Genomic DNA, 17913 nt, shown 5'->3' with positions numbered 1-17913 from the left:
TTATACTAACAATCCGAGCCTATCTGTGTGAAAAAAATGCACTTTTAGTGGACTTATTCTGACATTGTTTGACGCTGTCTGAGTGCCCTATTATTTAATATAGCACAAGCTCACGGGCTGCAGGCAGGTCAGCCCTAGCTTCGTACTGGAGAAATGTCAAATATTGAACATCCTTTCACTCATTTAGACAAAAGTAGATCGGAAAATAGGGCCCAGGTTGAAAAAAAAACATTAGTTCCCCTTTAAACTTCAGACACCCTGGAGCCTCCTCACGTGCCTGCATGCAGACAGTGAAGGACTCGGGGGCCAAAAGTACCTAAACCATGATCCTGAATGCATCATACATTCATACAATTACTATTATTATTCACAATGACATTCAAACACTTTCATATTGATTAATGTTTTTTACACTACATCCGTAGTGTGATTAGTGCAGTTTGTATTTCTATCTCTTTCTTTGTTAACTCCTTTGATAGTTGTAATGTTACATTATTTTTGATGAGTTTTAATAACTGGATAGGAATTAACTGTCCATTATTCACTCACTCTACAGCAGAAAACGGCACTTCAAAATATAAGCTCTGTGCTAGAAATTCATTGTACTTCAAAATTAAGTGTGTTTTTTACTAAATTTGACAAATTCACGAGTCACTTGCGGTCCATTCAGAATGGACCCACGGCCAACGTTTGGACCGGGACCCACCAGTTGGGAACCACTGCTCTAGTAGATTAAGAGTGATGTGATTTTGTGCTATTTTCCGTCTCTAGTGTCCTTTAAAGCTGTATTTGGTAACTTCTTAGATTCATGGTTGAGAAATCATGACCTTATAGTGAGCAGTTTCATGTAGGAACTATTTTCTTTCTACTGCTAGCTTACCTAGCATCACTGAGCTAGCTGACGTTACAGCTCAGCTGAGGAGGAAGCTTTTAATCTCTTGATGTCATGAGCCCGAGCCTCTTGTCCATGAGTAGATGTGTGCTTCCTTCTCTGCGGTGATAGGGTTGGCAAAGAAAATCATTCCTACATGAAACTGCTCATAGCAAGGTCTGTGGATTGCTGTTGAGTTTTCCAAATGTTTTTTTTTTTTTTTGGGAGCTTTGAGCACCACAAGCTGAACGCCATCTTGATTCATTACATTTGAGAGAATGCAGACGTCTCCATGGCTGATATCTCTAACACTTGACAGCTTACGTTAAACAATCTAGACTGATAAATAGTGCTACAGGTAAGAGGAAAAATACCTAAAAAGAAAATATGTATTTTTGATTTTGAGTTGAACTATTTTTTTAAGCAAGCATTTAACATCTGTGGAGTTAGTGATCTGTGAGCTTAAAGAAAACTCAAGTTGTTTACATGATTTTGTGAGTATTAAATGTTGATTTATTTCTTGATCTTGTGTCTCACAAGCACAAGTACCTGAGCCAACATCATTAGGCTAATTGATGCTGATGCTGAGCAATCAGTCAGCACACCTGGCATGTATCAGCTGTCGCTCCCAACACCTCCACCACCTGATGGTTTTAAAGTAAAACTAGACTGGAAGAAACAGCTGTTCCTTTGTCATTGTTTGAAATAACCTTCATGTTACAGATTCATCTGAAATCAGTTTGGAAAGTGCCAAGCTGAACCAGTGTTTGGAGACATGGACGTTGAGAGAGCTGGCTGTTGACAGAAGAAAAGCTCAGCTGTGACCTCATACTCTCAGACCGTCCTCTCATCGAGGAATTTCCATGGCTGCTCAGCTTAAAAAAAAAAAAAAAGACCAATTTTTCCAATGACCTCTCCATCTTTCACACAACAAACACTCACATCCATTCTGACTGTGGAGTCTCTCTCCCTCCTATCTCTCCCTCAGAGCATGACGAGTGCGCCAGCGGCCAAAATTTGTGTGATGAGAACGCCATCTGCACCAACACCATCAGAGGACACCTGTGTACCTGCAAGCCGGGCTACGTGGGCAACGGCACCATCTGCAGAGGTAAGTTCCTGCTCTGGAACAGCCCTCCAGACACACTAACACACACAAATACCAAACCTTCCTCCACATCCTTTGATGGTAGCTGATCCTCTGCTCCGTAACATCATGGTCGGTGTGGTTCACTCCTCCTTCACATCAGCTAACCAGGCTGCAGCTGCCACAGAGATGATGAAAATTGATTCTGGACCAGTTTCAGCCTGTTTTTCCACATGTGTGCTTCCTCTCCTTCACTGCACACTCTGCTCCCTGTTGACCCGTTGCCCCGCCCAGGCGCCTCACCCGATTGGCCCTACAGTATCATACAGATGGAGGGAGGAAGGAGGGCGGAAATGAGAAATGTTTTTTGTGCAGTGTGTGTGGCTGTGTGGGTTGTTCATACAGCACTGAAAGTTGAACAATATATACACAAAAAGAAAATCTAATCTCTTTGTGAAAGCCTCCATTCAGCCTGCTGTACAGACCTTTTAGAGCATTCTTCGTACACTCCAGCCTAATAGCTAAAGCACTTGTGGGTTGTCATCTTTAGAAAATGAAAACAGAGACAGCTAGTGATTAAATCAAAGTGGAAAAGTGCCTCAATAAAAGAAAAGTAATAAATCCTGAAATGGATACTTAGCTCAACATAGCTCAGTAGGCACTAATTTGGCAAAGGTTTTTTTTAGACATCTAGGTAACATATCCTCTGTTTAAACAGCATTTTAATGACTATATTTCAGTGCAGTTAAAAGTGCCGCATCTAACTCTGAAGAAAGCTGTTTGATTGTTGAGTTTCATCCCTAGGTTGTCAAATATGGTCACTTTGGGTTGGCGATTTGGTCCAACTACCAACCCAAAGTGTTGTTATGTGACAACCTGGGAATGAGACTCAACAATCATCCTTCTCCAGAGTTAAACACAGAACTTCTAACACCTGCTTTATGTTAAAATATAGCACACACCATACTGTATTCAAGATTTAGTATGTCATGATAACTTGTATTTTTCTGATCCGAATCAGTTATTTAATATTTCATATTGAGTTTTTTTTTCCATATCAAGACCTGGGGCTGGGGAATATATCACTATTATGTTGAAATTATATTGATACTGTGCTATGACACTGGATATTGTCTTAGATTTTGGATATCATAATATTGTAAGTGTTGTCTTTTTGTGGTTTTAAATTGAATGGCACTAGTAAAAAAACGCTTAGTATTCTTTGACAGTAATTGGTAGTTACTAAAATGATCAGGCAGAGAGTACTGTCTATAGCTCTGGTTAAGGGTGAGTGGCTGTCAGCAAATAGTTTCTTGGGCACAGGGAAACAGAGATCTGTGTGGGCACATGAGACCCTAAAAAAGAGGGTGGATCACGGGGAGTACCACCAGTTGGTCCAGGAGCTTCTCCTCCATGATCAATGTTTCCAGACAGAATTTATTTATTTATTTAAGTTAGAAGGGACAGTGCACATTAATGAACATTTGCATGTAAATATGCCGGTTTATAGCCCCAGGCTAATTTTCATCCGTAGTCCCTTGGCAGGTTGATCTTACAGAGTAGTAAAACTTTAGAAGAAAGGAAAGGAAGAAAAACATGTGATAGTGAATACATTAGATCAGGGTGTAAAATTAACACCCGCCAAGTGCCAATGGCGGGTAAAAAATTAGTTTGGCTTGTAAAACAAAAACACACACCTGCCAGTGGCTGATGGAAAATTTTGCACTGCATGTGGGTTTTTTATGTGCTTCGACTATTTCTGCCAGCTGTGTCAGACTATTTTGACCCTCACGGCTAATTGTACGTGTGCCAGGAACACATGACGTCAACTACCGGAACTTGTTTCCCAGGCATTCTGTGGTAACTTCTGAGCAAGATGTGGCGACACATTCCTGGTGTGAAGTCACCGCAAGAAAAGAGGAAAAATGAAGATGAACATGTTGGACATGGACAAGAAGAACAGACAGTAAAACAAAGTACAAATGTCGCACAGCGTTTTATTGAAAAATGGAAACTAGATGAGGCTGGCCAGCCGCGGTCATGGTTGACTTACAACCCCTACACCAAGATGATGAGCTGCCGGAAGCACGCCAAAGAAACACAGAGGACAGGGTTGGATTTTCCTAAAGTTGGATTTTCATACTAAAAACATAAGGTAATTATTTTTAGTCAAACAAGGTATGATTTTCTTATTTGGCTGGTGAAAAATATGTTGGCCGGTAAATTTTTGGAGGTCACTAGCCAATGGCCGATGTGGTAAAAAGTTAATTTTACGCCCTGCATTAGATCACCGAGGACAAAAGGAGAAAACATAACAACATGGTGTACAAGCATCAAAAACCGGGGCCATTGAATTGAATGTCTGTCCAGTCCAGTGTATGAAATTGAGTCCAGATAAAGTGCTGTGTGCTGGCACACCTGTGCAATAATCATGCTGTCTCATCAGCATCTTGATATGCCACACCTGTGAGATGGAATGGATTATCTCGGCAAAGGAGAAGTGCTCACTAACACAGATTTAGACAGATTTGTGAACAATATTTGTGAGAAATGGTCTTTTGTGTGTATAGAAAATGTTTTAGATCTTTGAGTTCAGCTCATGAAAAATGGGAGCAAAAACAAAAGTGCTGCATTTATATTTTTGTTCAGTGTATCAATATAGACCAACAGTCGCATTTCACAAAGTGCTAAGTGCGGGTGATATTGCACCATGCCCATGAAGTGCTACATGCTGGTATTTGAGTGAAGAATATACTACCTATGACTACATATCTGATTATTTCTGAGCCACACTTTTAAGTGACCCTTGAAAATAGCAAAGCTGGAGCTTTCTCTGATTGAGGGTGGTAAGGTGTGCTTCCTCTGAAAGACAGAGCATTTTGACCAAAGGTGGTACGTCTCAGTGGCACCTCGCAGTCACCTCTAACAGTGGCTCTAGTAGTTCGAGTTGAGGAGTTATCGATTGTCATTTGTTTAATGTGTTCAGACAATGGCGGTGGATCCAACCCATGTAAGACTTTATATATGAAACAGGCCACTCTGAATTTGGAATGCTCTGAAGCATGACTCGGGTGCTGTTTGATAACCTGTTGTGTATCATTGGGCCGTATAGCTCTGGGTATCTCGCAACTGCTACCACCAGTTTCTCCTCCATTGTTTACCAACTGTCAAATCATCTGATTGGACAATGGCAAAAAAGTGGAGATGACGTGGGATGCTTTTCAGCTGTGAGTTAAAGGTTTTTTCAACTCAGTGGGCAGAAAGCTTCATTCTCATTAAAACAATTGCAAAAAGTCGGCTTCAGTTGCTAAAACAGTTTCTGTGTGATCAGGGCACCAGACTGTACTAGGTGTTCAATTATTTGCTTTTTTACTAACTCACTCGTAATATCCACCTTATTGATGATTCATTCAAAAATCTCATTGTGAAAGCATCAATAGTGAATCACACAATATCACAAAAATACAGATATTGAGGTATGTAGCTAAAGATTTTTGATTTTCTCCATATCACCCAGCCCCACCAAGACCCAATATTATATTGATTAATTTCCTGCACAATATGTATGTAATGTATAGGTCCTGTTTGTGCATGTGTGTCTTTCGGACCTGTGTGTAATTGACAGCAAGAGTGAAAAAATTGAATTTCCCTTCAGGGGGATTAATAAAGTATATTTAAAAAAAAAAAAAAAAAAAAAAAGCTACACAATACACACAGAGGTCTGGCACATCATTCATATTTATCATTTGTGAACTTTCAGTTGAATTATGATTATTCTTGTACAAGATGTTATTGTTTGACCTTTTGGCTTTACATACTTGAAGGGTTTTGCACACAATTCTGCTCTGCCTTTCTGATTAAGGGTTTTATTATCTTGTTAATTCTGAAAAACAAAAGCAAACATTTTTTTCTCAAGTGAATGAATCTTGCTTCCGTAGTTTTGTGTGATGTAGGCTGAAGTTTACATTTTAAAGACCATTCATTGCATTGAGCATTGAATAGCATTATATTATTTAATTTTTCTGAGTTTGAACTCTGTGTGTTATCTTTAACATTGTGATGACAACTACGTTAAAGCTATTTGAATTTGTCGTAACATTTTTTTGATAATCAAATCTCACCTTGTCCAGTTTCCCCTGTTTTTTTTGTATAATAAGCCCATATATGTGGTGTTAAATCAACAGCAGGACTTGAGACGTGTGATGTTCCTGTGAAATCATTGAAACAGTGCCGTGCAGGCAAAGGGAGCATAAAGCGACAGTTTTGGTATTTTAATAGAGTACAGTATTGCATGTTTGACACAGTGGCTTAGAAAATGTCGTGATTATAAATTAATCAAGTTTTGTATAATCCATACTGACCATTTCAAGGTTTCAGCTTTGGCAGAAGTTTCGAACATGCTGCCATAACTGTGCAACCTTGATTTGTTACTTCATTCAGTAGCTTGTCTCAATCGATGCAGATGTCTTGCCAATAAACATTGGCTTTTGGCCCGCATTAGCCATTTTCACTGGCTGGCCAATTCAGAAATGGCATCTTTAATAAACTCTGTGAGCACATGTTATTGAATGACAGATTTACAACAAGAGTAACTTATCGCTGTTTAATGATTTCCCGCTCAGGGGAAGCTGTTCTGTGTTTAACAACTCCTCTATCGAACTGAACAATAAAAGGAGAAATAAAAAAAAAAAGCCATTAACCTACATTTATGTTTGTTTACCAGTTACATGAAAAGCACTCTGGGAGTTTGAGTTGGCATTTGTTTCTCTATCACAATTCTGTGACCCTGTGTTTGTGTTAATGTGAATGAATATTCGTTGAGGGCTGTGTAGCCGTTTACATGCCCTCTGACATTCTTAGGTGTGCATACGTACATGTCCGCACACAACCTCCAGCTGTAGACTCTATGTACATGCGTTCACTCGACCGTGGGCTGGATGAACTATATTTAACTGTATATTTGAACTGAAAGCAGCCGCAGTGGGACAGTGGCTGCAGGTTCAGGGAAGATGAAGCAGGACAGTCGATAGCGGTGTATCTGGGGCCCTTATGGAATCTGAGGTGACTTGTTAGTGTGTTGGCAGCTTCTACAAGCTGGAGAAGCATCACGGATTGAGCTCCCCGAGTACAACAAATGTCCCTAGGGTCCATTATCACAGCTGCGGAAAGATCCAGGGAGCCAGAGTCCCCTGTCCACCTGAGTATTAACAGCCATATTTACAGTAAAGCCAGTGAAGTGAAAAGAGGGAAAACACACAGTATGTATTCAACTGTGTAAAGCTCAGCCTTTAGCTAAGTAACCAGGACGTCTGAGGTCAAAAAATGTTTTTAAAAGACACCTGGCTAAAAGGCACTATAACATGGCTAATGGGCTTATCTTCTGACAGTGGTATACATTTTGGATCCAGTTCCACATCAGCAAAATGCCTACAATTACCTTTGTTCATTAGCAGTGAGTACTGTATATTATAATCATTCAGGGTGCCATTTAGCCAAAGAGCAGATGTTAGAATCTGAATGTCAGTCTCTGAGTTAATTACTGAATATGGCACATGCTGTTTTTGACTTTTGTTGAAAGCTACAACTAAATATATAATCACTGAAGGAGTGAAAGGATAAAGAGTTGGTCAGTAAATTGGATACTGGATTCCTAGTTGATAAAATGTTATTGAACCTCAACTCTGACTGTTATACAGCACTGGGACGTAATCATGATATGCTTTGGGGGGTACAGGTACCCCGGAATATTCTTAAAGTATCTTCAGCTTTCAGCTGTCCCTCAAACTTCCCATCCATTCTCACCATGACATATTCAGTATGTTTACATGACGTTAGAGAAAACTGATTAATTGTCTTAGTGCGGGTAAAACCAAACTTTTAAAATACATGTAAACACGTTAGTCCGACTGAAATCCTACTAAATACAATTGGGAGTGGAATTACACCTGCATATACACAGTCTGACACAAGCTAGCTGAGGCACTCTGTGCATGCTCCACAGTTTCCTGTAAAGAGCTGTAAAGTTTTTCACCATGGTACCAGTTTGCCACCAGCTTACTGTAGCTAACTTGTTTGTCGATTGTTTGGTCTGTGATATAATAGGTTAACCAGAAAAAGGTCCAATACTAACAAGCTGAAAGGAGGCACTCATCATAGTGGAGTCGGACATACTTCAGGCAATAAATTGATTCCCCTCCCGTGCTTGTAGACTGGGACAAGGACAGTATTCCAATTAAATAGCCTAGAAGAGCCATAACCATTGCTTGACTTAACTGTGCATGTAAACCTACTGACTGTGTCACAAAAAAGTGATGAAAATGACATAAAAATATCCTAGTATAAGTATGCCAAAGACATGTCAGAAAGAAAATATAATACAGTATGTCATAAAAAAGTCACACCATTAAGTATCACAAAAATGTCCTAAAAGGTTATTGTAGGTTGTAGCATATATAGACTATAAAATAATGGATGTAGCCACCATGACATCACCCACTGGTGTGTGGACTGACATGCTTAAGCTTCAAATTTGGCATTTAGGTGTCACCATCTTGTTTTTTGGGGGCCATAAGTGACCATATTTGGACGAGATGGTGGAGCTGTGAAGGAGTGAGGGGTGGATATGACACCTTGGAACACTATCAGTGAACAGCCTGTCAACTGAAATTGGCCCCGCCCTTGAATATGTGTAACTGTAAGCCTTAATAAAATGTAAAAGAGTTATAAAAAAAAATTCATCCCCTGTACAGTTGTCATGCTAGAAACAATGGTCAGTTAAGCTGTAAGTTTTAAACAGTTTCTCCTGGGGAGGATTCCTCTCAGACCTCCTCGGAGGGTCGGGTCACAGCAGGCTCACATTGAAAATGGTCCCCCCATTGGCAAATAGACGATTACGGCCCTGATACAGCGTATACAGTTGACAACCATCACAACTACAGCATTTAAACAAGCAGTCCTGTTCCTCATGAGGTCTTTAATAAGTGTGATTCAGTGGCATAACATCCATAGCACTAAAACACTGGCATTGTGAGCCAGTCTTCTCATATGTGCAATGTAAACTGTTGCAGTTTTGCCAATATAAAATATGAAATTAGTAAACCTTTTATTTAATTTTGAAAATATCCGCAGAATTAATTAACAAGACCGAGAATCCCTGCAAGCAAGCCATGCCACAATTCAGTCGGTACTCAAAGAGTAGTGGTTTGATTTGCAGCCCTGCTCACGTCTAGTGATTAATTTGTAAATAAAGAGATCCCATGAGCTCACGAGAAGCCCTTTCATGTAATTTCCATGACTGTGTGCTTATGCTTGGCTGCTGTCCAAGCGATGAGAGTATCATTAAGCTTAATGAGGCTTTGATTTTCCAAACTATACTTAAGCATGATTTCAGTAAACTCCTAGCAAAATATGTTGCATCATGGGATATTAGTTGCTGTGACGGCGCCAACATCACTGATGAGACGAGCCCTTACAGGCAACCTTAGTTCTGGTTCAACCAGCGCTAAACAACCGCAGCATGTGAGGCTGCGACTACATATTTGTTTTTTGTTTGTCTTCCTTTGATTTTTGTAAAACCCAGTGTTGTTCTGATGTGGTTAACAGCTGGCTTGGAAGTACCTGAAATTTTCAAATGAAAGTTCAAACCCAAAATTTGGTCCAGTAATTGCTGGGCTGAGCGTCTTTATGGTAGTTTGATCATCATTTAACTTGTTTAACAGAGGTAAAAATTAAAAGACGATTAATTTTGACCCTGCCATGTTCCACCGTGATTTCTCACTCATTAAGTCATGTTCTGTATCCGCACTGCTGCTCATCACCGTGAAAATTAATAATGTTGTAATTAGAAGGACAGGACAGGGAAAAGCATGTCAGTCATACCAATGATTAGTGAAGGAAAAGTGTGTCATATGCTGCTGCAAGTGGCCTGTGTACCATATGCACATATATGTTGGTGTGTGGGTGTGTGTAAGAGAAAGACAGATGGACTGTGACTGGAAGAGGGAGATGTGTTTAAAAAAGGGAGAACAGAGGGAAGACAGCAAGACACAAGGTAAATGCAAAACGACAATAGAGGAAAAGAGGCAGAAATCGACCGGAGGAAAAATAAGTAGGTGTGTCTGACTGCACTCCCCCCCCTCTACCCCTCTGTAACACAGGCATTAGGATGGGCGGCAGGTGGGAGGCAGGTCTAGGGAGAGATCAGTGCAATTTGCAAAGTGCCTTCCACATAATTTCTGCCTTTGGATTGTCTCCAGGCTCATGCTACTCACACACACACACACACACACACACACACACACACACTTGCAGACAATATACAAGCTGACTGTAGTGCTACTTCCCCATTTTTCACTCTGGAAGTCACGGTCAATATGCAAATGATGGGATAGACCATCCAGAGAAGCGGATGTCTCAAACAATGTTTAGAATATGAATTACAGACATATAAATATATGGAAATTACAAAACGTGGTGGAAAGACTTCACTTTGGTCCATGCTGGAATATGAAATACACTATATGGTAAAAGGGACCCCAGGAGGCGTATGTAGGCGCCTGACCATAACACCCACACAGAATTGCTCAATAGGGCTGCCCCCCACTGAGAATTGTCCTAGTCGAGCAATAGTCGCCTGCATGTTTCCATGTTTACAGAGAAATACAAAACCGTATTAATGAACCTTCATTAATATAGGCCTATATTTTATCTACAAGTGCACGTCACACACTGAGCGAGCCGCCTGTTAATGACGCTGTGGGCTAATGGGCATGTAGCTACTTCCATGTTTCAGATGATACGTCATGTTTGTAGTCGACCAATGAAGATGAGTTTACATATCACCTTGGGTTCGTCCTTCACCTTCTCAAAATGATCCAACACTTTGGATTTCCTGCCCGACATGTTATTAACTAGCCTGTGGAATAACCGCAGGTACCAGCCCTGGAAATTAACCTGACTCCTGTCTGACTGCTGAACGTGGACACTTCCTGTGTCTGTCCTTTCAGAATAAACTCCTTCATGGTCCAGTCATATAGGTTTTGATTTATTTTTGACAAGGCGCAGCTCCTCGTAGAGTTTCCACGTTTTTTGTTTTTTTTTCTTCTTTTTTCTGATTAAGCGATCAATTAAATCTTGCTATCTAATAACCTTTGTGGTCGACTAACCTTTGGTCCAATGTTGGGGGGCAGCCCTCTGAACACATCGTTCCAGAGCCATGAGCATTAATCTGCCGCTATAACAGCCTCCAGTGTCCTAGGGAAGGGTTTCCTCAATATGTTTGGAAACTTGGCTGCAAGGATTTGCTCACGTTCAGCCTCAAGAGCATTGGTGAGGTCAATTACTGATGTTGAGACATGAGATTTTAATTCATCCCAAAGGTGCTGGATGGGGCTGAGGTGAGGGATTGGTCAAGGTCTAAATAATTTCTCTATAGAGCTCATATTGTGCACGAGGGATTCTTGTTGACACAAGAAAGGGGTCTTCCCCTGGACTGTAGGGTCTAACCCAAACCATGAATATCAGCCAGATGGGAGTACAGAGACGTACATCGGTAGGCATGTCCACAAATTTTTGGCCTTATAGTGTAGCTAATCTATGATCAGCCAGTATACAGACACCCGTCATGACAGTCAGCCCTACTCACTGATGATATTTGTCAGAAGCAGGTGAGAAAATTCTATACTTTTTAATAATGTCATTAAAACTTCCTATGTCTTACCTATCCTATTCTGGCCAATTAGTATTATGCGAGCAGGGAGTTGGAGGAATCGGCCTTCTATTTTCCCCTCCCCCTGAGGTCTCATTACTGTGTGATGGCGACAGTGTTGGCCAATCGACCTGTGCCTCCCATCTCATTCCCCTCATACATCACCGCAGTCCTCTCAGGAATAAGGGAATTAGTCTGAGTGCGACTGCAGCTCCACAGCCTGTCCCTGCTAATGTTAATAAAGCGAAAAAGTGTTTTTGGCGAGCCCTGAGCAATGACTCCGTAGTAGACGAGGCGAAATCAGGTTTCTGAGCCAAAAAAAAGTGTGCGTTTAACTTGACGTGTTAAAAACCAAACAGGTGATGAGCCTGCTTGAGTGACAGCGGCTTATTTCCTGCGAAAGCAAACAGTTTGAAATTCCACTTCCACACTTGGATTGGTTAACAAAGGGAGAGCGTTTTATTTGCAAAGGTATAATTTGACCTTTTATAGTTGTTGTGACTGGGATGATGACAAAGGCAGCTGGAGATGTGGCTTTGCATAATCAATGATGTTTAAACTCTAAATCTATCATTTTATTTCCCGATTAGACCTTAAAGAAAAACCCTCTCTCAGATCCTTGTCCTCTGTTAGATGTCATTAAAGGGGAACTCGGGTATTTTTCAACCTGGACCCTATTTCCCATGTGTTTGTGTCTTATGGGAACAACGGTGTTTGAAATTAGTCCATTATTGAGTGAGAGTGCTGCAGCCAGCAGCAGCAGCAAAACAGGCTACAATGTAAGCACTCGAGGGGTGCACCCCGGCATTGTACGTCTACTAAAAGTGCTTGTTTTTGCCACTGACAGACTCAGATTGCTATTACGAGTGTCTGAAAACATTACTAAAGGACCCTACAGAGAAAAAGAATGTTTTTCCTGTACGTGTCGCTCGATCCGTTTTGTTTTGTGTCCCAAGTCCTGCTTAAGGAGAAGTCCGTTCTGAAATCTCATGAGAGATGACGAGCTGCAGGAAGAAAATGGTGGAAATGCAAGCGAGAGCTGGAGAGAGGAGTGCTGGTAATAGTTTGTTGAAACCAGCCAAGTATTCAGCCATGACACTGAAAATCTTTTGGGTAAGACTATGATCGGCTTTCTGTACTCCAGCACAACAAACTGCTACTGGCACTCCTCTCTCCAGCTCACATATCCACCGTTTTCCTCCTGCAGCAAGTCAATACTGGACCAGTTTCAAAAATCGTTGTTCCCGTGAGACGCTAAGACAAAAACATTGGAAAAAAGGGTCCAGGTTGACAAATACTGGAGTTTCTTCTAAAAGGTTCACTGTGTAATATTTAGGGGGATATGTTGGCAGAAATGAAATCCAATTTAATAAGTATGTTCTCTTAAGTGTTTAATCACCTGAAATTAGTAATCATTGCATTTTCGTAACCTTAGAATTAGGGGTGGGCGATATATATCGTTAATGATAATATCGTTGTTGTTTTAACGATGTGCAAATTTACATTATCGAGTATGCAAATGACTTCACAAAAACAACTGTAAACACACGTTGAAAGGTTGAAACCCCACACATTCAACGAGAGTTACATAACTTGCGTGCAGCAGCACGCTGCAGTACGCCCAGGTGGTCACATGATCTCTCACTGGCACCTTCCTGGCAGGTCAGCCTGATGCTAAACAAAGATTAGCGAGACAACACTGGGACAACACATCCACCCACGGATGCTCCAGCAGCTTCGGAAGACGTGGGTCAACTGTAGTGATAGGTCCCAGCCTGTCAGGCTAAAGTTCGCAGTACCGGAAGACCGTCTATGGAGCTACCTAGCCTAGCCACAGTTAGCTGAACAAAGCGGCAACATGGCACAGTTTCAAGTCTCCCCACCGGTAAAGTTCACCTTCAAGGCTGAAGACTGGCCTAAATGGATTAAACGCTTCGACGGATTCCGCATTGCTTCTGGATTGGAGACCCAAGCAGAAGGGAATCGCAGGAATGTGATCTTTGAGAGAGTAAAGTTTAATCAGCAGCATCAAGAAACGGGCGAGATGGCCGACAGTGTCATTACGGCCCTGCACTGTCTGGCGGAGCACTGCGGTTACGGGGCTCTACATGATGAGATGAGGGACAGGCTTGTGGTGAGTCTGCGGGACAAACGCCTATCTGAACAGTTGCAAATGGACCCGGAATTGACGCTACAAAAGGCCGTCACCAGAGTCAAACAGGTAGAAAAACAGGAGAGCAGGTAAAAAAAAAGCAGCAAGAAATGTTAACAGCATTTTTCCATTAGTATCATCCATGAGAAACAATTAATGAGCTATAACTCAGGCTGTTAAAAACATATTTAAAAGAACATCGTCTAATTATCGTTATCTTCAAAATCCCCCCCAAATATCGAGATATTATTTTTTGTCCATATCGCACACCCCTACTTAGAATACTTGTTTATATCTACATAGGGAGCAGGGGCCAGCTGCACAAAGCACCTTAAGTTTGTTCCTTAAGTATGACACTTTAGGCATGCATGAAGTACCTCAACAATAACTAACTGGAAAGATCCCGTTGCATAAAACTGCAGAGCAACCATAGATTGTAACAGGGCTAAAATCCCCAATCCCAGAAAGTTGAGTGATTCAACTCCAGACGGTCACAATCATAAACTGACTTCTGGTAAAATGTAAAGTGCAAAATCAGTTGCTTTAAGTTAAGCGTGTTCATGGGGTTTTCCCAGTTGTGAAACACTCTTCTCGGTAAGCCTTATTTTTTCTCGCTTATCTCCATTAACTCAACCATGTTGGGGTTAAGGTGGAGTCAGAGGTACCTTATGCTTTTGTCCTTGCTTTTGGTTACTGTGCACAGTTGAGCAAACTTTAAGCAATTTCTGAAGTACAAGACTAAGATATGGAGAAAAACTTAAATCCTTAAGTAAACATTTTAAGGAAACCTTTGTGCAACTAGTTTTTTTATTTCTTGAGAAATCCTTAACCTGGACTTAAAGGAAAATCTTAACTAAAGGTGCTTTGTGCAGCTGGCCCCAGGTCCTTGTCCATGTTGATCACCATGTTGCACTTCCATTTTTTCTACAGTAGCCAAGAATAGACAAACCAAACACTGGCTCTAGATGGGACCATTCACATTTTCATGTCAGCACCATAGTTAGCAGCCCTCTGCAACCAGCAGCGTTAGGAAAACACAGACTTTTTTAAACCTGAAATAGCTTTATTCGGTATTCTTGCTGGTTTAAATCAACGGGTCTGTTTGTTTTAGGGATGCACCGAATATTCGGTAACCGAATATATTCGGCCGAATATTGCAAAAAACCACACATTTGGTATTTGGTGGAATAAGTTAAAAGCAAGGCCGAATAATAGTGGCGTGTTTTGATAACGCGATCAAACGGCGTGCCGTGACGGGCAGAATAAAATTTCGGCAGTGTGGCAATCCGTCCCTCACTGCACTCGCATTTGCGACTAAAAATAGTTTTGAGCGAGCAAAATAGGCTTAAATCATTCAGCACGCTGTGCGAGCAGCCTACAGATTTCAACCAGCAGGAGAGGAGGGTGGCTGGTTGATTTTTATTTTATTTATTTATTTTATTTTGATCCCCCCTATGTTAATCACTTATTGATGCTGTTTTTTAAGTATGAATAAGTCAGCAAGTAATTTATTCCATTGAAATATCTTTGATGTATTATAGAAAAGTGATTTATCTTTTTATAAATGACAAAAGGCACATCTGCCTCATTTTTGCTGTGGTATCGTGATACTACTCAGAACCATGATGTTTTCATCGGTATTGCACAGTGGGTCCCAATTTTGGTACTGTGACAACACTAATCTGGAGGGTGTTCATCTGCAAAAACTAATGAAAAACTAAACAATGATATTCGGTTTTTGGTACTTGGTATTCGGCCAAGCGTTTAATAATATTCGGCTTCGGCCACAAATTTTCATTTCGGTGCATCCCTAGTTTGTTTTGGAGAAGAAGAGATCTCTGCACATGATTTGGATCCCAGTAAAAACCTCCTGGATCTTAAGTTATCACACAACAAAGGTTAGCACACATTAGCAGGTGCCTGTGTCTGATGAGCCAAACTGTGTCAGAGAAATACTGATGTGCAGCAAGAAAAAGAGACCTCTCTGGTAAGAACCTCCTGAACAATGAACATTGAAGGAGTTCTAACTGGGAGAATTTTCAGCTGGTTTTAATCTGCTATCCCATGACTAGATGCCACTTAATCCTCCTAAATCTTTTACATTGGACCCTTAAGGGATGGTTCATGAATTACTTACTGTTCCCTCCTTAACATGCCTGAACACCTTTTTCATTTAGTGAATACCTACATTCCCCTGATTGCTTTTCAACAGCCCTTGTAGACTGTGACTGGACCTTTGATATTTAATTGGTATTAAGGTACCAGAGCAAGAGTTTCCTACCCTCTGGACAGACATCATTTCTTCTTACATTACACTGCAGCCTGCAGGTGTACAGATTCTGCCTTTCCCACAGTTAATCACCCCCCAGTTAGATAGGCAGCTCTGGAAAGATGCCCATGCTCGTTGATTCTGTGTAACTGACACCAAGACCTGTCATCTGGAGGTTGTCCTCAACAGAAAAAAGTGACAAGACTGGTCATTTGTTAAAACCTACCTAAGTTTTCCTGACAAGCAGCCTTGTGTGGTCGTGTGAATAATGGCTGTCCTCTCTCACCTCACATCTCATCCCTATTACAGGAGAGTAATTATGGCTAATACTGTTGCTACAGCAATGCCATGCCCCTTCGGTGACTGTTAATGGCACAATAGATTCTCCTGCTGCTGATATTATGCAAACAGACAATGCTGCTATTGTAGAGGCCCATGGTGTTCAGCCTTACTGCAGCTTTGATTTAAAAAACACCATTTAAAAAAAGACAATTTAAGATATTAAGTTTAAAATGGTTGCATTCATCTCTGCCTGAGAGGTTTTTGAGTTAAAAATTTTACTCACATCACCGCTGCAAAGCCCTGCTTGTTAGTGCACCTGGTAATCAAACACGTATTTTCATGTTTAACCCCTTATATGCCAAGTATCCAGCTGTTAGCAGGCCTGCAGCTGGCCCCTCGTCTGCCCGCTGTGGATGATTGCAGGTGCACATAAAGAAAGGTCTCCATCTCAAGAGCTATTTCGCTGCTATTGATCATCCTGGCTAACTGGTGGTGAGAAGAAATGAGGGGTTAAGACTCCTTCTACCTTTACTTACTCTTTCTTCCTCCCCTTCCTCTCTCTCACCCCCTCTCTTTTGTGTTGCAATTCTCCTGGGGAGAAAAAAGGTTACCATTATGTCATCTCCCTCAGAGCACAATAAATAAGCCACAATAGTTCAATCGGAGCACAGCACAAGATTATAGATCAGCATTGTTCCTGCTGCCAGCCTAATGATCAGCAGCCTATTGCAGAGCCTTTGTCGGCAGCAGAATGAGTGAGCTAATCTTGTTAATGGTCCGTTTCATTCCCTAGGACTGGTTTGTATAGACAAAGGGGTTTTAAATAGAGAGGATTTGAGTAGCGAGTCTAAACAGCGGCGCAGAGGACAAAGGCATTGACTCGTGCTTTTCTCATCTTGCAATCGGAGCTAATCACAGAGGAACCATGTTGCAACCAGCTAGCAGCAAGCAGTGAAACCCAGGCTAATGTATTCTGAGAGGTGGAGGGGAGAGGGGTGGGGGTGTTTGCTGCAGGGAGGGGGAAAGAGAAATGGGTGGGGGGGTGAGCTGGAGTGCTGGATTCAGCCCTCATTTCCCCTACAAGTCTGAAGCATTTAATTTTCTGTTTACATAATTATTGCTCCCCTTCATCCCTTTTTGTGAGGAACAACACATTTAGCGGCTCCTCTGCTGCGTAGTTCTGTGCTAGAGGGCATAGTGTTTTACAACATTTAATTGGGTGAGAACCACAGTATCTGAAGCTATGATTAATTGCAAATGTGGGGAAAAAAATGTACAGAGAAAAAATGCACTACTTGTTTTTGAAGCTTTGTAGCAATTATCATTTGAGGCAATTATTTTTAGTCTGCGCCCTGCTGTTAGATGTAGCCGCTGTGCAGCAAAGAGAAAAATCCTCTCTCGTGTTCAGCTCTATCAGATCCATTCTCTTAATGTAATTTAATGCGCCAGACGAAAATCTAGCATGCTGTCCTCATTCTATCTGATCCGTGGTGATTTTTGTCTTCAATCAGTCTTGTGTCGGCGCAGTATTAAATCTGTGAAAAGA

General features: G+C 41.3%; 1 protein-coding gene across 2 annotated transcripts in view; it reads left to right on the top strand.

Moving 5' to 3' along the window:
* Window positions 1-17913, top strand: part of LOC125879618 (protein kinase C-binding protein NELL1-like) — a 455619-nt gene that overhangs the window by 344905 nt on the left and 92801 nt on the right. For both annotated transcript variants that reach the window (XM_049561591.1, XM_049561583.1), the window contains exon 14: window positions 1860-1982. In XM_049561591.1, the coding sequence (XP_049417548.1) occupies window positions 1860-1982 (123 nt within the window). The remainder of the gene's footprint in view (window positions 1-1859; window positions 1983-17913) is intronic.

This window comes from Epinephelus fuscoguttatus, linkage group LG2, assembly GCF_011397635.1.
Source record: "Epinephelus fuscoguttatus linkage group LG2, E.fuscoguttatus.final_Chr_v1".
In the NCBI taxonomy this organism is placed as follows: Eukaryota; Metazoa; Chordata; class Actinopteri; order Perciformes; family Serranidae; genus Epinephelus; species Epinephelus fuscoguttatus.
The sequence above is the reverse complement of the archived record's forward strand: the minus strand, read 5'-3'. Positions and strand labels throughout refer to the sequence as shown.